This window comes from Polistes fuscatus, unplaced genomic scaffold, assembly GCF_010416935.1.
Source record: "Polistes fuscatus isolate 324 unplaced genomic scaffold, CU_Pfus_HIC Scaffold13, whole genome shotgun sequence".
In the NCBI taxonomy this organism is placed as follows: domain Eukaryota; kingdom Metazoa; phylum Arthropoda; class Insecta; order Hymenoptera; family Vespidae; genus Polistes; species Polistes fuscatus.
The window spans coordinates 4,072,310-4,096,944 of NW_025113031.1; the positions used below are offsets into that span (position 1 = coordinate 4,072,310).

The 24,635-nt window shown below is 29.4% G+C and overlaps 7 protein-coding genes across 12 annotated transcripts in view; 2 read left to right on the top strand and 5 right to left on the bottom strand.

The window, feature by feature from the left end:
- The window catches only part of LOC122513992 (Fanconi anemia group J protein-like), a 44,536-nt gene extending 41,207 nt beyond the window's left edge, over positions 1 to 3,329 (top strand). For both annotated transcript variants that reach the window (XM_043630567.1, XM_043630568.1), the window contains 12 exons: positions 31 to 90; positions 164 to 266; positions 371 to 475; positions 585 to 678; positions 772 to 996; positions 1,104 to 1,346; positions 1,526 to 1,840; positions 1,927 to 2,226; positions 2,314 to 2,655; positions 2,796 to 2,992; positions 3,066 to 3,117; positions 3,194 to 3,329. In XM_043630567.1, the coding sequence (XP_043486502.1) occupies positions 31 to 90; positions 164 to 266; positions 371 to 475; positions 585 to 678; positions 772 to 996; positions 1,104 to 1,346; positions 1,526 to 1,840; positions 1,927 to 2,226; positions 2,314 to 2,655; positions 2,796 to 2,992; positions 3,066 to 3,117; positions 3,194 to 3,283 (2,126 nt within the window). In that variant the 3' untranslated portion in view covers positions 3,284 to 3,329. The remainder of the gene's footprint in view (positions 1 to 30; positions 91 to 163; positions 267 to 370; positions 476 to 584; positions 679 to 771; positions 997 to 1,103; positions 1,347 to 1,525; positions 1,841 to 1,926; positions 2,227 to 2,313; positions 2,656 to 2,795; positions 2,993 to 3,065; positions 3,118 to 3,193) is intronic.
- Positions 3,330 to 3,429: 100 nt separating this feature from the next.
- On the bottom strand, positions 3,430 to 4,678 carry LOC122513996 (coiled-coil domain-containing protein 86). The gene is made up of 3 exons (XM_043630573.1): positions 3,981 to 4,678; positions 3,692 to 3,896; positions 3,430 to 3,588 (listed from the first exon to the last, which is right to left on the bottom strand). Exons 1-3 carry the CDS (start codon positions 4,151 to 4,153, stop codon positions 3,514 to 3,516), a joined length of 453 nt encoding a protein of 150 aa, XP_043486508.1. The 5' UTR covers positions 4,154 to 4,678; the 3' UTR covers positions 3,430 to 3,513.
- A 73-nt stretch (positions 4,679 to 4,751) lies between these two features.
- LOC122513994 (phospholipase A2 isozymes PA3A/PA3B/PA5-like) lies at positions 4,752 to 10,368 on the bottom strand. 3 transcript variants are annotated; one of them, XM_043630572.1, is made up of 4 exons: positions 10,280 to 10,368; positions 6,694 to 6,936; positions 6,065 to 6,402; positions 4,752 to 5,314 (listed from the first exon to the last, which is right to left on the bottom strand). In XM_043630572.1, the coding sequence occupies exons 2-4, from the start codon at positions 6,934 to 6,936 to the stop codon at positions 5,212 to 5,214; spliced, it is 684 nt and encodes a 227-aa protein (XP_043486507.1). In that variant the 5' UTR covers positions 10,280 to 10,368; the 3' UTR covers positions 4,752 to 5,211. The 3 variants fall into 3 exon arrangements, with proteins under 3 accessions (XP_043486507.1, XP_043486505.1, XP_043486506.1); XM_043630570.1 differs by having other exon boundaries at positions 6,688 to 6,936; XM_043630571.1 differs by lacking the exon at positions 10,280 to 10,368 and adding an exon at positions 9,625 to 9,713 and having other exon boundaries at positions 6,688 to 6,936.
- Positions 9,573 to 13,493, bottom strand: LOC122513993 (apolipoprotein D-like). The gene is made up of 5 exons (XM_043630569.1): positions 13,406 to 13,493; positions 12,520 to 12,642; positions 12,165 to 12,291; positions 11,850 to 11,945; positions 9,573 to 11,680 (listed from the first exon to the last, which is right to left on the bottom strand). The coding sequence occupies exons 2-5, from the start codon at positions 12,637 to 12,639 to the stop codon at positions 11,196 to 11,198; spliced, it is 828 nt and encodes a 275-aa protein (XP_043486504.1). The 5' UTR covers positions 12,640 to 12,642; positions 13,406 to 13,493; the 3' UTR covers positions 9,573 to 11,195.
- A 1,346-nt stretch (positions 13,494 to 14,839) lies between these two features.
- Positions 14,840 to 16,507, bottom strand: LOC122513997 (cyclin-dependent kinase 1). The gene is made up of 4 exons (XM_043630574.1): positions 16,157 to 16,507; positions 15,588 to 15,883; positions 15,187 to 15,506; positions 14,840 to 15,089 (listed from the first exon to the last, which is right to left on the bottom strand). The coding sequence occupies exons 1-4, from the start codon at positions 16,191 to 16,193 to the stop codon at positions 14,846 to 14,848; spliced, it is 897 nt and encodes a 298-aa protein (XP_043486509.1). The 5' UTR covers positions 16,194 to 16,507; the 3' UTR covers positions 14,840 to 14,845.
- A 323-nt stretch (positions 16,508 to 16,830) lies between these two features.
- Positions 16,831 to 20,758, bottom strand: LOC122513767 (arginine/serine-rich coiled-coil protein 2). 3 transcript variants are annotated; one of them, XM_043630240.1, is made up of 5 exons: positions 20,633 to 20,758; positions 20,162 to 20,245; positions 18,723 to 18,850; positions 17,830 to 18,472; positions 16,831 to 17,679 (listed from the first exon to the last, which is right to left on the bottom strand). In XM_043630240.1, exons 1-5 carry the CDS (start codon positions 20,693 to 20,695, stop codon positions 17,380 to 17,382), a joined length of 1,218 nt encoding a protein of 405 aa, XP_043486175.1. In that variant the 5' UTR covers positions 20,696 to 20,758; the 3' UTR covers positions 16,831 to 17,379. The 3 variants fall into 3 exon arrangements, with proteins under 3 accessions (XP_043486175.1, XP_043486178.1, XP_043486176.1); XM_043630243.1 differs by lacking the exon at positions 20,633 to 20,758 and adding an exon at positions 19,570 to 19,627 and having other exon boundaries at positions 20,162 to 20,248; XM_043630241.1 differs by lacking the exon at positions 20,633 to 20,758 and adding an exon at positions 19,570 to 19,671 and having other exon boundaries at positions 20,162 to 20,176.
- A 324-nt stretch (positions 20,759 to 21,082) lies between these two features.
- Positions 21,083 to 24,128, top strand: LOC122514058 (ragulator complex protein LAMTOR1). Its single transcript, XM_043630699.1, has 5 exons — positions 21,083 to 21,285; positions 21,871 to 21,947; positions 22,026 to 22,115; positions 22,255 to 22,453; positions 22,802 to 24,128. The coding sequence occupies exons 1-5, from the start codon at positions 21,241 to 21,243 to the stop codon at positions 22,889 to 22,891; spliced, it is 501 nt and encodes a 166-aa protein (XP_043486634.1). The 5' UTR covers positions 21,083 to 21,240; the 3' UTR covers positions 22,892 to 24,128.
- The last annotated feature ends 507 nt before the right edge of the window (positions 24,129 to 24,635 follow it).

Genomic DNA, 24,635 nt, shown 5'->3' on the forward strand with positions numbered 1-24,635 from the left:
TGATCATATTTTTATTCATTTATTTTGTAGAAATAGTTGGCAAGGGGAAAGATGATGAGAAGGATGAATGTTGTGGGCAAGATAACAAAGGTATTTTTCATATTGATTATTATTTAAAACCATTTCAAATCCACGATTCGTTTTATATTTCAATTTTTGATAGGTTCTTCTGCGTCCGATCCAACGAAACTTACGAGTACTAGCGAATTAAATGAACCTTACTACGAAAGTATGATCAACTTGTGCGATGTTTTTAACGATAAAGAGTAAATATAATAATATGTACTTTTAATATATATATATATATAGATGATATAATATTGCATGCGAGAGATTGAAGTGTTTTGATTGAGATTTTATTTGTTTAAAGGGGAAATTACAAAACGATACCAAAAATTTATTATGCGACCAGAACGCATCGTCAAATAAAACAAGTCGTAAAGGAACTTGGTAGAACCATCTATAAAGATACAAAGTAACATAATTATCTTCTTAAATAAAAGATTCAATTAATTAAAATGAATAATTTTCTATATATTTGATATAAGAGACAAATGGTATAAAAATAATTTGTCCCATTTCAGAATGACTATATTAAGTAGTCGCGAGCACACTTGCATTCAAGATGTTCCTGGAAATAAAACTGAGCATTGCCATAATCTACTAGATCCGGATAAGGTTATTTTATAATTCAAATTAATAAAGATTATCTAATTGATATATAATTGAATTATCTTTTAAACGACATTACATACTTTTTCTTGTTTACAGCCATCCGAGTGTCGCTATTACAACAATACGAATAAAAAGGATTTATCAAATTTTACTCAATTGAAATCTAAAGGAATTTCTATGCCGTTCGATATTGAAGATTTAGTTAATGTCGGTAGAGCGAATAATCTATGTCCATATTTTGCTGCTAAAAATTTAATTGAAGATGCAGATATCATTTTTTGTCCATACAATTATATCATTGATCCAGAAATTCGGGAAAGCGTAAGACTCATATTTCATTCATCTATTACAGAATTTGATGAAATCTTATTCCACATTTATTTCTTTCTTCATTCATTTAAATAGAGGATCCTATTGATTTTGTTTAGATGCAAATCAATTTAAAAAATCACGTGGTTTTATTCGACGAGGGTCATAATATCGAAGATGTCTGTCGCCAAGTTGCTGGTGCCAAATTTACAACAGTCGAACTAGAATTTATCATAGATAATTGCAAAGGATTACTATTTCAAAAATTCGTTGATCCTATTGAATATGACGCCTATGATACCATCAAAAACTATATAACAATGCTCAAAGAGTTCATAAATCAAACTCCTCTCACCTGTTCGGTATATATACGTATATTTTTATGTTTCTATTTAATTTAGACGATTTTTATATAATTAAAACAAAAATTTACTTTTACAAAGTTCGATCAAAAGTTGTCGTTAAATGTCACTTAACTTATGTTGATTTATTCTGAATTAATAAATTCATTAAAAATTAATCCTAAATTGTATATTTTTAGAAAAATGGTACGTCAATGACCAGTACTATTTGGACGGGTAACCAATTAATAGGATTATTGGAAATGAACGATATTGGTTTGGAAGGAATCACGAAATTATCATCGGCTGCACGACTTGTAATAGATGAATTTAATAAAGCGAAAGAAGGCGTTCGTAAGTCTAAATCGAATGAAATAAAATTAACAATTTCACGGACAACAAAAACCCTTCTTCACCGTCTGACCCTCGCTTTAAAGACAATAGCAACGCAAGAGTATGAAAATGATTATAAAGCTTATATAGACGAATCGTTCTATTCGGATCTAGCTGACAAAGTACGTCAATATTTTTATTTTTTCAAGCATTATGTTTTCTAAGTACTGTTTTATTCATTTTGTTCTTTTCTTTTTGGGACTCAAAGGAAAGTTGGATGCTATCACAGATGGTAGGAAAACGTTTAAGAACATTTAGATTGATTTGTTTGAACTCGGCTATCATATTTGGCCCCTTGGCACGAGAGGCCAGATCAATTATTTTAGCATCAGGTACCTTAACCCCAACGGAATCTTTTGAGAGTGAACTTGGAACCAAATTTTCCGATATCCATTATACCGATCACGTTATCAGCAAAGATCGGGTGTTTGTAAAATGCGTGCCAAGGGGACCAGGTGGAACGCTTTTAAAGGCTAACTTTGCCAATGTGAATACTTGGCAATTCCAGGTCATTTTTAGCAATATACTTTTCATTATACAATCGAAGAATGAACTGTTATACAATAATAACTGATTGTTTATTACATATTGACAGGATGAGCTAGGGCAATTAATAGTTAATATCATTGAAGCCGTACCTCATGGAGTATTATGTTTTTTTTCATCATATATAATGATGAATAACCAAATCACAAGATGGAAAGTTACTAATATTTGGAAAAACATTCAAAAATATAAAAAGATCTTTGTGGAACCTCGGGAGAGCTCTAATCTAAAAGATGTAATGACACAATATCGAGAAGTAATAAACGATACCTCTGAAGTAAATGTTGATGATAACGAGGGCCATTCAGGTGCCATTTTATTTGCCGTATTTCGTGGCAAAGTCGCCGAAGGTATCGACTTTAGCGATAACGAGGCGCGTTGCGTTGTTACGGTAAACACCTAATGATTATACATCTAAATTTTAATTGACTATTATTTAATATCACGATTGACTGCGAGATTCAATTAAAAGGCATTTTTGGTAACACTGTATGTCAAAACGTATATTCTATTATGAATTATGTTTGTTAGATCGGGATCCCTTATCCTGTAAGAAATAACAAGGATATCCAAATGAAGTGGGATTACAATGATAAGAATACTTCGAGAGGACTACTTAAGGGTTCCGATTGGTACAATGTCCAAGCTTATAGGGCTTACAACCAAGCGTTAGGTCGGTGCATTCGGCACAAAAATGATTGGGGTGCCATTTTATTGGTAGACGAAAGGTTTGTTCTTGTTCTTATTCTTGTGATTCGTGAAAATATCTTTAAAGGACTTTAATTATTAGAATTTTTGTAGGTTTCTAATACAATCATACCAGAATAGTTTACCCAAATGGACACGCAATTCGGTGAGAATTAATCAACGTTCGAATCAATTTTATTGTCATTACTTTCATATAATTTTTCTTTTTTTCTTTTCCGCAGCTATTAAAAAATATTAAAGGTGAAAATATTATGGAGGAATTAAAAGCTTTTGTCCGGTCGAAAAAGACGGATTTGGAAGATGTGAAATAACTTGTGTAAAAATAATACTTTTAATATACAAAATGTTACCGTTAAAGCGTTTAATTAAGTTATTTCATAGAATAAGCAGATATTTCGTAAAATAACTTAGCGTTTTAGGAAAGCTTATAATAAGAATTTTATTATACACATTACAATTATAGTACACATTATTTTTATTTTCGTAGTTGTCGAAGGAAATGTAATTTAATCCCTTAAATCAATACCTTACCTTTCAAACGTTAATTCGTATCTCTTTTTTCAATGAATCTTAGTTGTTTCTTTTTCATTCTCTTTAGTTTGGCGGTATTTTTAATCTAAAGAACAAAATTACCAAAGTAAATAGTTATACATATATAAAAGAACATTACTTAATTGATTGATTTTATGTAGAACAAATATTATAATATCTATACTCACAATTTGTACTACTTCACCCTTCTTTCTATTTTCCTCTGCTCTTTTTAAATTTTCTATCCTCCGTTGCTTCTTTGCTTCTTTCTCTGCTTGCTTTTTTTCTTTGATAGCTCTTGACATTTCTTTAGCACGTTCCATAGTCTCCTTTAATTTCTGCCTCTTTTCTAATGATAATTTAATACCTCTGCTCTTGACAATAGATGAAAATCTAAAATAAACATAATTAAATATATGTAATTATAAAAGATAAATTATTAAGAATTATTGAGATATGATATTTGATATTTGATACCTTTTCTTTGGTTCTTTCCATATTCTACCAGATTTAGGTTTTCCCTTTGGAATCTCTTGTTCAAAAGATATTTTCTTTTTATTATCCACAGTAACTTCACATATATTTGGTATATCGTCGTCGGACGAATCCTCATTAAGGATATCTTCCATTCTAATTACTTTTTCTTCCATTTTTATAATAACAAATACAAGTTAATTACACAAAAATCACAAAATTTCTTTCACGTGTAAACTATATTTTTTAGGTTAGGAACTCACGTGGGTAGGTTCCATAAAAATATACTACTAACGACGTCTATATAAAAATACAGAACTAAAATCGATAGATAATGTGTGGCATGGTAAATGATCTACCTTACCTTTAGATGGTAATTGCTAATTTATTCTTAACATTTTTATATATGATTGAATAGAATAATGTATAAATAATAAAAAATAGTATAATTAATAGTTCGTATCGGAGTAATCGTATACATAATGTGATATAATTTAATACAATTATCTACAAGGAAAAATAAATTATCAATGGAATATAAAAGAAATACCACAAGTCGATAACAGATTATTTACCTAGACACCATTTATCGACATGTCGGTAATATAGATTTTCTTTACGTCGATAACAATAAAAAAATAAATTTTAAAAACATAATATAACACAATATTATTTTTCACAAGTTATAAATTATGAAATAATTCACCAACTCAATAAACGTATTTTATTTAAAATTAACGCACTCTCTATCCTATATCTTAAAAATATATAATCTTTGATTATTACCCATTTACTTCAATACAATTACAGTTCACCATTCGAGTTATAATATAAAATATTTAAACACGACTACATATCTAATATTTTATTAATAATAATTATTAATTAATTATTACCCAAATCTATGTATATGTATATAATTAATATTGCTATGATAATAACATATTGTATAAACTTCATGCGGTACGAATTATTCGTAATATAAAACAAGAAAACCCATAAAATAGATATGTATTAATATTATTATAGAGTCTCAGGTATTCGATTAGATTCGAAATTAGTCCACACCATTATCACACTTCATAGAATTCCGAAAAGCAAAAAGGACAAGTAATATGAAGAATAAAACGCGAAAATCATCACGTCTTTTCTATCGTGGTCGTTATTTCTAGCGATCTTCTTCTTTTCTTTTTTTTTAACTACCACCTGGGCTGTCCTTTTGCTGCTTCCGAATTCATATATTCATATTCAACGGCATTAATGGAACGTATTTTTCACTTGGCCGAAACTTATACTGCGAGCACAATCTATTTGACACTGCTTCGTCATAACCATTCCTATAAACAAAAACATAATACAAACATTAAATTAATGATCTATCAATCATTTCTATAAAATCATTTTTATGAGAAAACATGGCAAATGTTAGTATAAAAAGAAAAACAAAGATTGTTATCTTAGTATCGTTTTTAGTATTATCACCACACCACCACCATCACCACTACCACCATCAACCTCCATTTTCCTCTGTTATCAATGAATTAATAAACATACTAATTTAATTAGTAGAAACAAAAAAAGAAACACAAAATTTCATAGTACTTCAATGGTCATTTAATGTTTCTCTTCAATAATCTTGAAAATAATTGGAAATATTTTTGTGGACGCGTCTTATCCTGCCAAGTATTTCCTCGATGAACTCTGGCAGTGGTGTCTGGTTTATATTATTGTTATTTCTTCCAGCTTCCCTATAGTTGTTATTATCGAGTGACTCGTAACTCGGTGAATGGTCCCAATATGGAATACATTGTTCTAATAATCTATATTTGTTTATACAAAAACAAAATCTTATCTAATTATTATTAACAATAAAGGTTGAAACAAAAATTCCAATTAGAAATATTTGATAGATTGTAAAACTACAATCCTAGCTTGTAAAGATAATCGAACTTAACTAAAAGTTTATAAAATTGCAAAACAGAGTTATTGATTTTAACAAATACCTTGGAATTTGTGGTTCACCTTGTTAAATTAATTGAGATACCTTTTAGAAATGAATTATTGAGAAGAATTTTGAATAAAAATACCTTTGCCATTGAGAACATGGTCGTCTCTCTTTGAAACAAGTTACTTGTATAACATTGAAGAAAAGGGCACCGATAGTGTTGGCAACCTCGGTATTAAGATTTTGCAAACATCTTCGAAACTTGGCATCGCAGTCGCAATGCGAACGTGTGAAAGGTGAATTGTTACATATACCATGAATACATTGCTGAGACGATATCGCTATTGGACAATGATCGTGTTCCCTGCAGCATGCATCTTCTGCCGCATGTTGACCTAAATCATCGTAAGAACTTGCCACGTTTCCAGGTCCGCACCATTTTGTTCCAGGATATATTAATCCACCTCCCGGTGTTCGATTCTAATGACAAAATTACATAAGAAATTAATTAATTGCCATAATCATTATTTTCTTTTTAACAAAACAACTTGTCATTATCCTTGACAACTTGGCACGCGCCATAAAACATATCGTATTCAATAAAAATAAAATAGAAAGAAATACGATAGGAATACTAAATTTATGAAACGTTCATAACGTTTGCGCACGATCTATCGTTCGATATCTTTTAGACATAGATATACATAGATATACAAATAAAGAAATTTTGTCAGAGTTTGATAATTTTATTTTAATAAGTTTTACGTTTACTTTAGAAGCCAAACAAGTTTCTTCGAGATCAGCAACGAGATTGCTTGGCATTTGCCGAACTTTCTTCGGATCTGCACCGAGTATCATTCTTTGGATTACACCTCGATCGTTATAAAGTGAGCATATTGGTTCGCCAGCATTTAATTCTACCATTCTGGACATTGTTGTATCAGCAACAAGCACGCTTGCCATTGTTTTTTGGGCCCATAGGACCGACAAAATGCATAATGAAGCAGTCAGCATCTGTAATAAATAACATTGATTAGAAATTGTATGGAGTCATTCTAAACGCTTGAGATAAAGAGTAATAAAATACAAATGAACAGGAATAATAATAAAAATCCTCTCTCACAATAGCATAAAAGAATGTTTCCTTCTATATACATAATATGTATTCGAGGATAGTAATTGCTCGTTGGTGAGGAGGGTCGGAGTCGAACAGATTGGCCTGCACGTATCCCGGTCACTTTAACGAGTCATTTGAGGGGTAGATCGATTAAATGTCTACTAGCCTGATATTAACCATTATTATTTATTTTTCTTCTTTCCGACCAGGTCAAACTCATCGTCCTCGATAACGATACTTTATCTGGAAGCTTTTTGCGATCTTACACATTTTCTTTTTTCACCATTTTTATTATCATTTAAATCGACGATCATTTATCAAATCATTTTTATACTTGTACAAATAATAATATTTTCACAATTTTGTACTATATATGTGTGTGTGTGTGTGTGTGAACTGTTTATCGAGAATAATAATAGAAAAATTAAATCAGTATGATATACGGAAAAAGAATTAAAAACGGTATTACAAAAACGTGCAGTCGTTATATCGTGAAGCCGATATTGTCGATGTGTTTTTCAAAGTCATCATTTAGCCTTCGAAGATAAGAGAAAAAGAGTTTTTTTAACCATAGTCATTCGTCAATATTTATTGTAATTTTCATTTTTATTTCTTAAAAAAAAACCTAACCGTATATAAAAAAGGGGAAAAAACTACGAAAGAAATATTCCAATATATATTTGTCAGAGTATCGATGTTATTATTTATCGCAAATGCAAAGACGAAATCTACAAGTTCTTTCTCAAGGTTCAGCATTCATTTCCTTACTCTTTTTTTGCTCTTTTTTTTTTTTTACATAAAATAATGAAAAAGAAATGATTACGAAAGAGACATCAATAGATAGCGTATTTAAATTTAGGTCAAGATCGGAGAAGGATTCGACATTGAACGTTCGACTTCGATTTCATCTTATAATATATACTGTCACTCTCTTCTTTCCTTGTTTGGCATTTTTTTCTTATAACATCTCTCAACTTTCGACTCTTGGTTAATTGTACAAAATTAATTGAACAAATAACATTATGTTTTAAAATCGTATAGAGAAATAATAATATATTATATTAATCGATGAATTATATTATAGAAAATTCAATTCAAATACAAATCTCTTGGATTTGTCATTCTTTCTTTCTTTTTTTCTTTTTTGAAATTTATTTATTTATTTTATGACAAATAATTGTCAGATTATAATGAAAAATAATTAAGCAATATGATATTATGTAAAAAAATTCGTAAAAATGATGGATTTTATTAATGGTCAATATATGTTGTAGCATAAATTATATTAATGACATTTAAAATTCTTTTGAAAACATCACTTTCTAAGATTCTTTCTTTTCAATGGATGGACATTGACATTCTAATGTAATAGCGACGATTATGTTTGTGCTCCTTGAGGATGATTAATATGAAGAAGAACTTAAAACCTATAAAGAAAAAACAAAAATAGAATAATATTTTGAAAATAATGATATATTTATTAGAAAATATATAATAGATTATATGTAATCGAATAGAAACTATATTGAAAGCGATAGAGGGGTTGATCTCTTAATATACAAATTACTCTCGATATTGACCCTGTTAAACGAGACAACGATTGAATCGTCCTAATTCGAGAGAAGACTGATCCTGAAATCACTATATTTAAACGAGAGCAACGTTGATCTCGTATTAACGATGAGATGTGGGTCAGTCTGCTTTTATTGACGTACTTGTCCCTTGAACCTGAACGAATCTATCTAATCGATTATCGTTACTATAAAAATGCTGATCGGTGATGATCGATGATATAATCAATGATAATTGTAAAACAATAATTTAAATATGTATGAAATACATGAATGAATTGGATAATCAAATATGCATATATAAAAATAATAAATAGTCGCTTAGAAATAAATCTTTAGTTTTTTTTTAATGTAAGTATGAACTTGATAAAATGATGCATAAATCGATATATGATGCACGGTACTAGCTTAGCATTTTGCGTTATACGAGGTCAAAACAAAAGAACGAGTAAATTGAACTCGAATCGATAATAGGATATGAAATGTTTACTTCTTTCTTCTCTAAGGTTTCTTGAATGGACTTATACGTGTCACCGATTGTTATGTACTTGATAAAAGTGTACCAACATTTCAATCATAGATAATGATTTTTTTTTTAAATATAAAAAAGATATAAATCGCGTCGTCCGACGTAGATAACAATGTTTTTAAAATATAAATCGTTTTCTAACGTAGATAAGAAATTTTTAAAAATATAAATCAAATAAAAATAATGAAAAATAAAAAAGTAAATTAATAAAATATGTGAGCAGCTCTACGAAGGAAAATCAAATATCAAGCTTTTCAGATATCAATTCTCTACTTATCCTAATTATTTTAGATCAACCCCTTCAATTATAATTTTACATTAATTTATTATGAATATTTTATTCAGTTAACTGTCTCTCCTCTTATATTCCTCCAATTGAAAACGTTAATATCGATATTTTTATTTGGATAAGTTATTAAATTTGGGCATGATATTGCGAGTAAAATATATTTATTCAAATTTGATTTAAATAAATTCGACCTTACCTCCTCTAAAGATCAAGATGTCAGTAGCTTATTAACCAATTTGAGGAAAAAAGAAAAAAAAAAGAAAAGAAGAAAACAGAGACAGAAAGAAAGAGAGAAAGAAGGAGAGAAAGAGAGAGAGCAGATCGACTCGAGAAAATTGTAGAAATCAAACTGTCAGAAGGTTTGGAAAACGAACTGACAGGTGCGACACACGCATAGGTATAGGGAATCTGACCTGCGCAACCCCTAAAGGGAGTACACTAGAAAAGTGGTGCAGTGCGGAACGATCGGTCTAACAGTATGCACCTTGTATCATCAGTAATTCATTATCATTAACAATAATTAACATTCTCATTCAAAAAGTAGTTACAAAATATTGTCTAACGTGCGTTAATATTACTAAAAGGGATCAATCGACTTTATTCAAATTTAATTAATCGTCAAATTTTAAACCAAATGATTGCAAATAAAGTGTTCGACGTATTAGTGTTACAAAATTAAAATCATTCCGATATAATTAACAAAATCATTAGACATATGCACATTTTGTATCACATAGAAAAATAGATAAAAACTCTTTTCAATAAAAGTGTCCAATAAAAAAGAAAAACAAGAAAAAACAAAAATGATTATTCGAATATATAATTAATGAACGTGTAATTAATTTACGTACATTAAATTTGTCTTGACAACTCTATAAAATCAGGTGAGAAAAAGCGTCGACCTTCTTTATTTTGTTCTACGAATCGTCGATTTCAATAATCGTAGTCCACCTCAAAATATTTTTCTTTCGTAAGCACACGAAAAGTTTGTTAGTCACTCTTCAGCGGTTGCTAACAGACTGATCCGTTCGTTCGAACGTCAGGATACTAATATTCGTGAACAGCACACATCGTACATATTAGGGGAGACTATAATCACGTGACGAATGTTTATAAGTATCCATAACATTGCAAAGAGACGTGATTTGACATTTCAAATTGATCTAATCACCCGATAAAAATTGTATATCATTTTTGTAATAAATAAATTATTTTTTAACTCATGATCTTTTACTTATCTCAACGAGATATTTTTCTTCTCTCTTATCGTCAATTTATAAGGAAAATTATTTTTCATTGATTAACGTCATCGTAGATAGATACTCATTTTCATTGACTGATTTTATCATAGACGTCAGTCACATTAAAATATTTCATTAAACTCTTTGATATCTTTAAACCAATTCGTTGGACGCAGAAATAACATAATTGGAAAATTATTGCGTTTATAGATTATTATTATTATTATTATTATTATTATTATTATTATTATTATTATTATATCTGTTATAATATATCTTTAAGAGAAGTTACGTCAACGTCGATATTTCTCATCTATCTAATCAAAAATACGTATACTTTTTTCTATAAAATTAAAATTATAAACTGATATCTCTCACTTCGATACGCTTTCTTTCTATATCTTATTTCTCTTAACAGTATATATATAAAATACATTTTTAAAAAATAGAAATAAAAGAGAATAAACTTTTACCCTAATATCATGTTTTTGTTCGTTTTTAACTTAACAATCATTTCTTAACATTTTTATGGAATCCATTCGACTTCATTAGTCTCGTATTTTCCAGAATCTCTCATCACTGGTATAACCCTATGCGTTTCCTCTGATTTCGAAGCAGTTTTACTTTCTTCGGTGCCAGCTATTTTATGATAAACTTTGCTACCAGCACTGGCAACCCATTGAACACCATCCCCAAGTTTTTCGCCAGCTTTACGTACGGCACTGCCAAAACTTTCAGCCGTGAAAGTGCTAGGATCGATGTTTATGTCAAAAGTATCATTACCGCGTGGACAACCGCTCTGAGAAATGATACTAAGATCATAAGGATCTACTCCATAGCCTGACAATTTTGCTTTTATATTATCTATGATATCCTTGTCAAGATCACGATGTCTTGAAAGTATAGTTGCACTTTGTCGATGAGCAAAAGCTAATTTCTGACAGGTAAATATTCCAGCATAATTGTCATAATCCGTAGTGAAGATTATGTGAGATGCACTACCTGCTACACCTAAAAGAAAAAGAAACAATGAAAACCATTTCAATATTTGCTTTCTAATAAATCAATCAGATTCATTCTGTACGTCATTGAGAAGTGAAATCAACGTAAATTTAAACCTACAAAAGATTAATAATAATCAGGATTAAAATCTCCCTTTTAAAAATGACTCATTACTTACTGAGAGGGAAGCGAACTTGCATTCGAGCCGGTGTACTAGGTTCCGGTACACTCAATTCACCGGTATAGTGATACTCGTGCTTTAGTGGCGTAAGACCTGTACAGAAAGAGATTGCTTAACTACAGAAAATTCATCCCACTTGAAAGACATTTATGCTATTAACGTGCTTTTATCAGACCGGGTGTAGGGTCCATATATTATTAGTATTTCTTTATCTATAGAAATTTTTCCAAGTAATGTTAAACGTAACGATTTCTATTCTTATAAGATGATACCTAATCTTATAGAAAATATAAAATTATCATTTGAATTCACCTAATACAGGATGATCAGATTCTTGAGTTATCAAGTATTCTCCCGGTTCTTCGCCACGAGTATAATTATAGGTAATACATTTGCTTGCAGTAGACGTCTTCTGAATGACATACCAGATTCCTAGAAACTACATATGATTATATTTCCAAAGTGTCCATGATTGAACAGATTCTTGAGTTATCAAGTTACTCCCGTGTTCTTCGCCACGAGTATAATTATAGGTAAGACATTTGCTTGCAGTAGACGTCTTCTGAATGACCTACCAGATTCCTAGAAACTACAATTACATATGATTAATATTTCCAAAGTGTCACAATGATTGAACAATTTTTAGTTAACGATTAAATATTATTACCCTGTTCATTTGAAATCCATGCATTGGCTCTACTATGGGACAACTACCCATGTGATAACTATGAGCCTTAGCAAGGGCTAAACATCCTGCTAGGGCAATAAACAAAATGATCGAACGCATCTTCTGAAAAAAAAATGTTCAACAAATTAGAAGCAATAAAAATAATAGTATCATTCAATAAATACAGAAATTTCGAAGTTTTTAGAAAGTTGCCGTTAAATTTTTATCAAATTTCTCCTGTGAAACCGGATATGCGGGTCGAATAATGGAAAATCAAAAATAGTGATAAGATTGTGTTTATCTAAAAAATTAAATACTAATATAACAAAGCAATTCCATAGATGATCCAATAATATCTAAATTTAGACCGGATGATTCACTCGTCCTTGGACACGCATCGCGGGGCAAAGACCCTTTAATTTACGCTTCTACAACTATCAATCTACTTGCTTTTTGATAAACGTGAATTTCGAGAGAAAAAACAACACGCAATAGAATTGACCTCTTCTCAATCTACTCGGACTTTACACTTTTAATTAAAAAAGTTAATTAAAAATACATCTGATGTTATAAATATATGTAAATCGAAATCTATTTTTAGTTGATAAAGCACATAATGAAAAAACCTTAAGTCTCTCTCAGTTGTATTAATCAAACAACAATCATTTTTTAATAACAACGGTATATAAAATCTACAAATTTTAAATAAAATTAATTGTTTGTACTGATTAGATCTTGATAGAGCCGGCAAAATTAAATATAAAAATAGTAATAAATGAAACGATGAAACAATTATGTGTTTAATAAAATGATATTTAATTGATTATTGTCTGAATAAGAAATATTAATTAAAAAATGTATAACATGGATAGCAGCAAAGACTCACCGTTTAAACGTCAATCCTTAGTTCTGAACGCAAACTGTAAACAGTAATTCGAGGCTTGACTTTATGTGCTGGAGATCTCCCCACTCTCTAATCTTCAAATATACGTCACGCATACATTAAATGAGTAACATGCAGGAGAGAACAAATAATATGTTCCTTTCCAACCGCATCCAAGATGTAAATTTTCTGTAAATAATAAAGATAAATTTAATAAAAAAATAAAACAAAATAGCAAGAAATTTTGTCTATTGCAGCAAATTAATTGTTAATAATTTTAAATTACTATTAATTAATGAAAAAATTTACCATATTCTTTGTTCACAAGTATTCATAATCTATTATTGATTTCTTCAAAGAAATTTGACGTTGATTTTCAATTAATTAAATCAATTATCATTTTTCGTGTAATTGTTTGGAATTTCTGTTAAAATTAAAAAATAATGTATTTTATAAATATTTATATATAATAGAAATGTATAATTAAAACTTGTACGATTTGTAACAGGGATCAAAACAAAATAGTTACATTGTTGCTTACGATGACGCATAGTCGACATGTAGGAGAAATTAGTTTAGAGCATACGATTCTACGAACCAATAGTTATCTACTTGGCTTCCCATTCCTTCTCCTAAATAGTATAATACGATTTTGCTGAAATGGTAAAACGTCGGTAATTCTCAGTTAACTGAATCATTATAATTAACAATACCTTTAACTTGAAGTACATAGGTCATTCATAGTTGAATGATAATATTGTATAAATGAAAAGCTTTGTGTACAAAAAATTGTCCTGTATTTTCAAAATAATTTACAAAAATTACGCTATTCTAAAGAATATACATATTTAATATTTATCGAGAGTTCTTCTTTTCCCATAAAAATGCTTAAGATTTTATTTAATTAATAGCAAATTGATAAATTTAATCCACTCGTGTTCATCTTTTCTTTCACATATTAAATATCAGAGGGTAGTACAAAAGAAGAAAAAACTTACTTAATTAAAATATAAATTATAGATAATGAAATTATTTTGCGAATAGTATTCTATTAAAAATATTAAGTATAGTTTATATATAGATAAATTCTTGTTTGTCAATATAGATATAAAATATTATAGTAATATCATGTAATTGTTGCATCGAAATTCTTCCTTGATCTATACTTATGATATATAGTACACATATTGAAAGGCGTAAATGTACTGGAAACACCAAATAATAAATTTCGACAAATGACTTGATATAATATAAAACTTAATAGTATGTAATGGGCATGTTTAGTCATATTCATCAATTATAGGAATGTTTGCACTCAAACACCTTAACTCATATCCTTCCGCTATTCTAAGATATATCTTTTTATATTGTCGCACGATTGAAACGTCATAAAGAAACACAACGAACGTATCTTTCTTCGTTTTTTCTTGTTCCCCCTTTTTATTACACAGGTGGTAACTTTCTCATATCCAAATCTTGGAAATAAGGATGTTTTAAAGCTGCCCTTGCCGTTATTCTATGAACGGGATCGTAAACAAGCATAGCTTGCAATAATTCAAGCCCATCCTCGTCAAGATTCTTAACTTGGGCTTCTAGATTGTTAGTTACCCAATTTGGAAATGTTGTCTTATAATCATTTAATTGAGTGACGCCAGGCCATATTTCTTCTGTTGGTGTTCTTAAAATGCTATTTAAATATTGTTCAAAATATATATGAATATATATAAATAGCTTTTTGAACTCGCTATAAGAAAATTTTGAAATGTAATAAATATTGATCTTACCGGAAAATTCGAAACAATTGATCGATTTCACTGTCTCCTTGAAATAATGGCTTTTTCATAGCCATTTCAGCAAAAATACAGCCAACACTCCACATATCGATAGCACAAGAGTACCTACTGGCACCGAGCAGAATTTCGGGTGCTCTGTACCACAAAGTAACTACCTCATGAGTGTAGACTCTGACAGGAATTCCAAATGCTCTTCCCAATCCAAAATCTGCTACTTTGATAACTCCTTTTGTGCCAATTAATAAATTTTGTGGTTTCAAGTCCCGGTGTAAAACTCTACGCTTGTGACAAAATAGAATTGCTCGTGTTATCTGAAAAAACCAAATAAAAGAAATAAATATATATGTATATATGTTTAATTGTTGCTATTAGTGTACGGCTTATATTGAGACCTGGAATAAATAGGACTTGACCGTTTTAGGTTCTACCATTACACCGGTTCCCAAACTATCCATGTATTTTTTTAAATCCATAGTAAGATACTCGAATATAAGGTACAATCTAGATTCTTCCATGAGCACGTCGACCAAACTAACGATATTTGGGTGTTTCAACTCCTTGAGAATAGAAATCTCTCTGATTGCAGTCGATGGCACACCTTCGTCATCGCTTTCTAAACGAATCTTTTTCATGGCTACAATTTCACCAGTCTTTTTGTGTTTTCCTTTATACACAACACCATATGTGCCTATAGTATAATATAAATTTTATTAAATGCAAAGATTTACAAAGAATATATAATTGAACATACATATAAACATATATGTAGATATTTTTCATAAATGGTCAAAATAACTTTGAAAACACACATTAAGTTTACATTTTACATGAGTCGTATAAATGTTAAAAATAAGAAAAACGATCAATTAAAAAACGTATGATTATAATTAAGTCTTATTGATAAATAAATAATATTTAACTTTTTAAGATAGTATCAAACAAAAAATATTAAACGTTTTACCTTCACCAATTTTCTCAATCTTAACAAAATTATCCATGATCTTAGAATATATAATAATCCAAAATGCTTAAAGTTCTATTCCTATAATATTTATCCTTAAAATAAATCACAAGTTAGATTAGAAGAGAATAAAAGTTATTTCACATTTCCTAGAGGCTTCCGTCTGTTGTCACGTAACGTTCAAATTCAAACGATGCTACGCCATATTGTTAAATCATTTGAAAAGCAACTCAATTCTTCGTATTACATCGACGTTAGATCCACCAATCAGAACAAGCGATGTATTTTTATTTTTGTTTACCCGCCAAATATTATGCATTTGTTTATTTCCGTTAAAATAATTTTGTTTAATACTTATGACACTTATATCTTGTTATAAAAATAAATTTTACAATAAAATTCAAGAAGCAATAAGAGAAAATGAATAAAAAGCAAATATTTGAACAACTTGAACATAACCAAAAATTTGAAAGAATCAAGATGTTGAGATGTCTTTCAAAGACGTTGATATCCTGATTTTGTCAATATATATATATACATAATATTTTAACAATTTTATATTTTTATTTTGAAAAATTGTATATTTTTTCTATGCCCCTTGTATATTCTATTTTTACAATATATATATGTATATATATAGATGTATATCAAGTATATATAAATGGAAACACATATTACATAATATCAGCTTTATTACATGCGTGCGTGTAACATACAGGTTTGATTAATTTGTTTAAGAATGTAACCATAATACGATCGCTGCCAATTGTTATTAGCTTACATTATTATTCGACCATTAATTATTAAAAAAAAATATTAAATGAAAAAGAAAGGATAACAAAAATCTACATATATATTTAAACGCTTGTTATTGATCAAAACTATTTTTTTTACATCTATATTTCCTGTACATGTTAAATAAAGAGGTTAAAAAGAAAAATTTGCAATAATAAACCATTTAAAATTAAATTGTTAATTTTACAATGCATTTTTGATATTTTTTTAAATACATTTAAACAACTCAGATGCATTATAGAAACGCTTTATATGATAAGCTTTTTACGAAAATTTAATGATACAAGCTCGAACGAAACTATTTCTTTTTTCTTTCTCTTTTTAATCTCATCGTGACAACTTATACAAATATCACTATATTATAATACAGTTACCTAGCGTTTCATTTTTTCAATTTCTTTCATTAAGTGAATATTAATAATAATAATTTATCGTGGAAATTGATATCCCCCAGTGGAGTATCCGAGTCCTACACCACGTTGAGTGTGCGTAGTAGCGCGTGCCACTTCATATTGTTGTTCCATGTTGTTAAACATTTCTTCCTGTTTTTTCAAAATATCTGGCTTTGTACCAGCAGTTTGGGTATTAGGTAAATCACCTTTTATACCCATCAGTCTCTTAAATTTCGCAGTTACTTTTCCATCTTGATCATGAGTAAATGTCGTACCCATCCATGTGTTTGCTGTAGTAGCTGTATTGGAAGTACCTTTACCTTCTTCTTGTTTCGACTGTGCGAGAGGAGTTAATAAAAGAAATAAAGTATAGATATATATGATCGCGTGAAAATAAATAAATATGAATGCATAATTATTATTTCTTGTATATATAGTGATCCTAATATTAGAATAAATAATGAAAATAAAATCAAATCTGTTCACCTTATTAGCCCACAGTAATTTCCTCTTTTGAATTTGCTCCGCATATTTCCCCTGAGTAGCTGTGGTCAATGGATTATAATAATTTTGCTCGCTTTGAATTCCCAAAGCTACAGTATCCCCTTCAGGTGCTTTCAATTCAATTCCTAATTTCTCTAATTGTGCCAATTTATTTCTTCCCTTCTCTTCTCTATAGCTCATCGTTCTGAAGGGTAGCGGAGCCCGATCTCTCGACCTGGATCTTGATCTCGTACGATCCTTTTCCTTATGGTAGTTAGATCTTTCTTCCCTATGTCGATCCTTTGATCTTTCGTCCCGAGAATGACGACGCTCTCGTTCTCTTTCTCTGTCTCTACGTCTGTCCCTGTCGTTTCTCGAATCACGAGTTCTATCCCTTCGACTATCATCACGATAATGATGATCTTTCTCGTCGCTCTTCTCTTTACGTTTATCTTCATCGCGTGACTTTTTCTCATCGTCTCTACTTCGTTTCTCCCTGGTGTCTTTATTATGAGCATTACTATTATCACCACGTTGTCTTCTATCGTCGTACGATGATCGACGATTTTTCTCACCGCTATGCTTGTTACGGTCAGATCTGTCACTCCTTTTATGTTCATCCTTATTGCTTTCATTATCGGATCTCCTGTAAAACGATTACGTTCTGCAGGGGTATACCACACAGATTCGTATTATTATTCTGTATGAAATGGGTTTATTAAGAATTTTGCTAAACTAAGCACACACACATATATGCTCAGTGTTCAAAGTATTTTTTTTTATTTTAACGTATTCTTTTTGTTTTTATTTTAATTGACATTATATGACACAATGAAACGCGTTAACAAAAATAAATAAAAGTTAAATCGGTAATGGTCATATACAAACCAGCTCACCTCTGGTCTGAAGAAGATGGTGAAATTCTAGACGAGTCTGTTTTGGAACCTAGTGCAGAGGGCATTGCTGCAGGACTATGAGCACGTTCACTCCCAGACTCTCCAGAAGAGTTATTGTTGTTGCTTTCCTAAAGAAATCAAAATTGATTGTTTCAATATATTAAGCTTCTATATAGAAAGTTGTTACATTAAAAAGAAAAGACTTTTAAATGGAATTATAAATCATTTTATGCATTTATTAAACTTAAATTACATTATCCTCATTGTGGATATATATAAATTTCTAGAAAAAAGAAACATCGTGTTTCTATTTCACACATAATTTATTAATAAAGAACAGTGCTTAATATTATTACTTTTAATAAGGAAGAATATACCTGAGCTGAATCAATAATTGCAAATAGATTACTCTATAATACATGTGGATTTTACGTAGCGTTACTTTTCTTACTTATTTTCAAAATGTTTTTGTATAATAATGAATAGCTATGAAGAAATAAATAACACGATTTTATGTATTCTTTTATGATAAAGAAAAAAACAAAATTTTTTTCTTATATCATTGGTTGTACTTGATACAAAGTTTTTGTGATGCAGAAGATTTACGCATCATTTACTTTGATTACACATTCCAATTTTTCTGTTAATTGCCGGTAGGTATATAAAACCAACATGAAACAACCACATTATGAAAGAGAAATGTAAATATATTAAATATCCTCTGCATAGACATATACAAATATATATGTCTGTGCAGTTATTTATTGGCAAAATATTTGACAAGTGTGGTGTTCTTTGATGGTTGGTGTTTTGTTAGTGTTACCTTCTGCCAGCTTCCTCTACTCACCTCTGTCTTCTGAATAGGACTTGGGGGTAGTCTTGAAAGACCCTCACACAGCATAGACCTTGCCGAGGTGCGTAGATATTGTATCATGTATTACCAACAGAGCTACGTGTTAATATTTTCTCACGAAATGGTACTATTCCCATTTACTTATCATTTAAACTTTTAAATATCAATTATAGTCTGATTATTCCTTTCAACAAGAAGGTTTTAAGATCACGTTTTACAAATTGTAACTTGTAACATTGTAAAAATGAAGTAAACAAAACTGAATGCAATGTTAAAGCTTATAACATTCTTATGAATGAGAAACTGAATGTGTAATTGAAATTAAGAGAAAATGGAGAAATAAGAAAAGATGACAGTAAAGAGAGAACTCAAAACTATTAAGCAACTAATCGACTCTGTTCAAAGACTATGTTGTTCAACGTGACCTCATAACACCAAATACCAGACTGTTAGCGTATCAGTCCTAAAACCCTGTCACGTGCATACTGTCCCTACATAGCCATCATTGTATCTTCCCAGTCATCGTCCAAATGTTTCGAACTTAAAATTAAACAGATATGTTTGGAGACATCTCTATTAATCATACCTCACTCATGTCCATTTGTACTGGGTCATAATTGGCATCGCTAGACCTTCTGTTCCTTACGTCTCCTTGTCCTTCGTACGACATCTTGGAAATTAAGTAACATAAAACAAAATAAACATATTCAATTTCATATGAAAACATTTTTATACATTTTTGTAATACATAACATAGCTCACTAACAAAATATTTTATACAATAGCTTTAGTAGAAAATTAAGAAACCCACATAAAAAAAACATTCGTTAAGAATCATTCTTATGTTTATACATTTTTATATCGATAATATATTCTTATTTACGATTCGCCATTTAATGGTCGACTATAGGAGTCAGTGCGTTAGTTTGGAAGCCATGATTCCAAGCGTATACATTGTAATCACTTTCGACATTATTGTTACCTTATTAAAACTATTTTCTTTTTTCAGGAAAATGTTATTATATAGTATAAAAAGAACACTTTCTTATCATCTTACCTTCAATTCTTCCGAATTATTACTATTTTCACCGTCACTCGCGTAACTTGCTAATGAATCCATAATTTCGTGACGAATTGCAGACAAGTGCGGACTATCTCTTCCGATTCTAACTTGGCGGCGCTGCAATCTTTTCAATTAACCTATCAACTCCCCCCTCTCTACTCTCTTACAATCGTTCAACGTCATTGGACAGTACTAGTGTTGTTTATTTATTCTTATTTTTATAATAATATTATATTCAAATATTTTATGTATTTAGTTTTGACAATAAGAAACATGTATAATATTTAGTATATATGGTTGTAAGAATTTCACTATAATTTATTAAACAAAAGATATATATAACATGGTTTTAAGTATTTCATAGTTTAAATATTTCGATACTAGCGACACCTGGTAATGATTTTGAAAATAACTTTGAACTTAATTTATAAAAGAAGTTGTCTCTCTAACTTATAATTCGATGTTGTAGGTTATGGGTCACTATTGAAACGCACTGTTATGCGCCGATAAAAAGTTTATGCGCTGTGATTCATGCCGGATTGTTTACAGGAATGAAAAGGAAAATTAATTCATTTTAAAAGTTATCTAGAATTTCATCAAGTATGGGATGTTGCTACAGTCTTTGTAAAGAGGACACGGGACCGCAGGTAAGAAATATTAACTCGAATATCCACAATGTTATTAATCATTTTTTTTAACATTTGCCTTTTATCTTTTGTACTTTGACATATATATGTATATATCTATATATGTACGTATTAATGACGTGGGAGGACACACGAGTTATCGCAATTATCATTGCCTTCTTTAAGATAGATAATGTTAATTTTTTAAATAGTTTAGTCATGAGTATTATAAGGATTTTTAGTTTTATTAGACTATAACATTCAAGTTCAATTACAAGTATAAATATCTAATTTTATAATTGAATTATATCTCATTGCGAATGCACATTTCTGTGATTATCAAGAAAGAATTTGTAATTAATTTCAAGTCAATACTGCTATTTCTCTGTAGTTTATAAACTACGATGTACAACAAATACCATTCCAATTTTATTGAGGAAGCTTTACTAATATTGATGGATAAAAATCAATGTTTAAGAACATTGGAGTTAGCAAGTTATTTGAGTGGTTCATACATTATAGCTTATTACTGCTTTTGTTTAATAATGTTTTCCTTATAGTATGGTATATGATGAATATTTGAGGTAATAAGATTTTTATTTATAGAGTGGTGAAGTAAACGAGAGAACACATCTTCTAGTCGATCCTGTTAGTAATAATACAAATATACCAAGAGTACACAGGTAAGATATTTGTTATGTTCCTTTGCTAGTTAATTTTTTTTATTGAATCAATTAAGGCTTTATTATTTTATTTTCTAGCGACGATTATGTTAATCAATATGCAAATTCTGAACCTAAGAAGACAGACGAACAAAGCGCATTAAACAGAATTCTACACGAAACAGCAGCGTGAGTGTTGTTGATCGTACCTTAGTTAGAATTACGTAGTTTATATTTTTTTTCGCATATATATATTATGTTTTTTAGCTTATATGTGGTCACACGAATATTATATATAATTTCTTATAAACAAATGTTCTATTTGCAGAAATGTAATAGATATTGGCGCATTGGATTCACATAATTTAGAACAACACGAATATATGGATAGATCTAGAGCTTATGCAAAACGTATAGAAGCAGGGGGTTTCAAAGTCCCCGATCATACTACGTGTCTTCTCAAGGATATTCCTGCACCTGAACGAATACTCGCATCAAATCCGCTTGATGCTGGAGATCACGAACTTGTAAGATATATATTTACATATATACAGGGTGATTGAATAGCTTTACTAATATCTCAGCAATTATTCATTTTAGGTCCTACATAATATCAGTTTTTTTATACAGAATCTAGAAAAAAAATAATGATGATCTTCATATCTCATAAAAAATGGCCCTAAAAAAAATTTTTACTATTACATTTGTCTCATAATTTAGTTTAACTATGCAGGAAACATTTTTCCATACAATGTATATTTTACGAGTTATTTTGAAACGTCACGTTCCTTGACTCGCCCTGTATAAAGAAAGTTAACTTTGATCAATATCATCAATTTTTATATAAATAATTCTTACTAATTTCTTTTTTATAGATCACCGGGATGCTCAAGAATGCAGTAGCTGCATTAAATGATATCAAAGTAGAGCATAAGGAAGATTTGGTAGTTCCTTTCTTATCGTGATCTTACAGTAATTCCATCGACAGGATACATCACCCTGTTTAAATGGAATTATTTTTGTCAAGAAACACAAAGTACGTATCTTATCGAACCGAGCTCGCAATAATTTTCATTGAATTTAAAACAACGATGGAGCTTATTTAAAAATGAATGTGAAGTCAAACATTAAGCGTAATGTTGTATCATAATTAAGTTTGAACTATAGGTCTGCTCTCATATAGAATTATATTTAAATGCTAAGTTTGAAAAATGTTTTAATGTAACATATTAGTAATCGAACGAAGTAATTCATTTGCTTTTTCCTTTAATTTTGTTCATATATATACATATAAGAATAATTTATTTGATAAGACTTTTGTATAGCTTATTTATAATCACGCGTATAAAAATGATTTATTGACGTAGGGCTAATTCATATTGCCTTTCGATCTCGTTTGTTCCTCGCTAAACTACTTGAACACATTTCATTCTGTGATTCTAGAAAAGACTAAGAGAAATCTTTTGTTAAAGATTTTCTACGGTTAACAGTTGAAAATGTTGTTAATAAATATGCGTTTTTAACGAGATCGAAAAGACAGGGATTTATATTAAGAAGAAAGATAAGATGTATACTATTTTATCATGGCTTCGAACTTCAATCTTAAATACGAAACGATAGAAATGCAACTGCTACTAAATAATATTATGAAATTGCATATAAAATACATTATCAGATCATTTTAAAAGAAAAGTTATTACTATATATATATTTTGGTCTCATACACACGAAAAAACATATGGTCGAGTGCACTTTTAAGAAAAAAAAAACAGAATCCTATAGATAATAATGAAATAAATGTTAAAAGTCTGTTTTATTGAAATAGTTGTACAAACGTTTTGTAAACACGATTGTGATTATCAGTCGAAGCTAAGAATAAATCTTATATATATATTCACCTAATGTATCTTTTGCCTGTTGAAAAACGTGTACTTACGTGTACTGTATATTTTTTATCGATAGAAAATCATAGTAATATTGTATATCTAGATAATCATCACTTATCAAAATTATGAATACCTGGCCTTATAATAAACATATAATGCTTATAGAAATTGTTCTCAATGATTGCTTGTAAAATAAAATTAATTAATAAGGATTAAAAATTTATATATATATATATACACTGCCACATAAATTTAGACGAATTAGAATGACCATTTTTCTGTAGTTAAATAAAATAAATCTAAAATAAAGTTAAAACTAGTAATGTTAATGATAGTATATAGAAAGTAGGAAAGATAATTCTTAATCACTATATTATATATATGTGTTTGTATATACTTGCAATAAAAATGAAAAATGCTACAGGTGGGAGACGACCAATAGATGATATACAGTTAGATGCAGGAGACTCAAGTAAACATATCGCTATTGTATAGACGGAAGCAACAAGTAGTAAGAGAAAGAGGAGGGGGAAAAGAGAGAGGGGAGATTACTGTAATAACGGTATTTATTTTAACCGCGCTTTTATAACAATCAATCGAATCAAAACCATACACCTATATATATATATATATATAATTATCAAGAAAATATTAAACGAATTATTTATTGCTATAATAATAAAAACGTAAGCAAACTAATATTCCACTCGCAGTCTTTTCTTTATATATTAGACGCATATAAAAATCTAACGAATGATTTAACGAACAAAACCATCTTACTTTTACTTTTTTTGTAGAAAATATATATTAATCGATGAAGAAA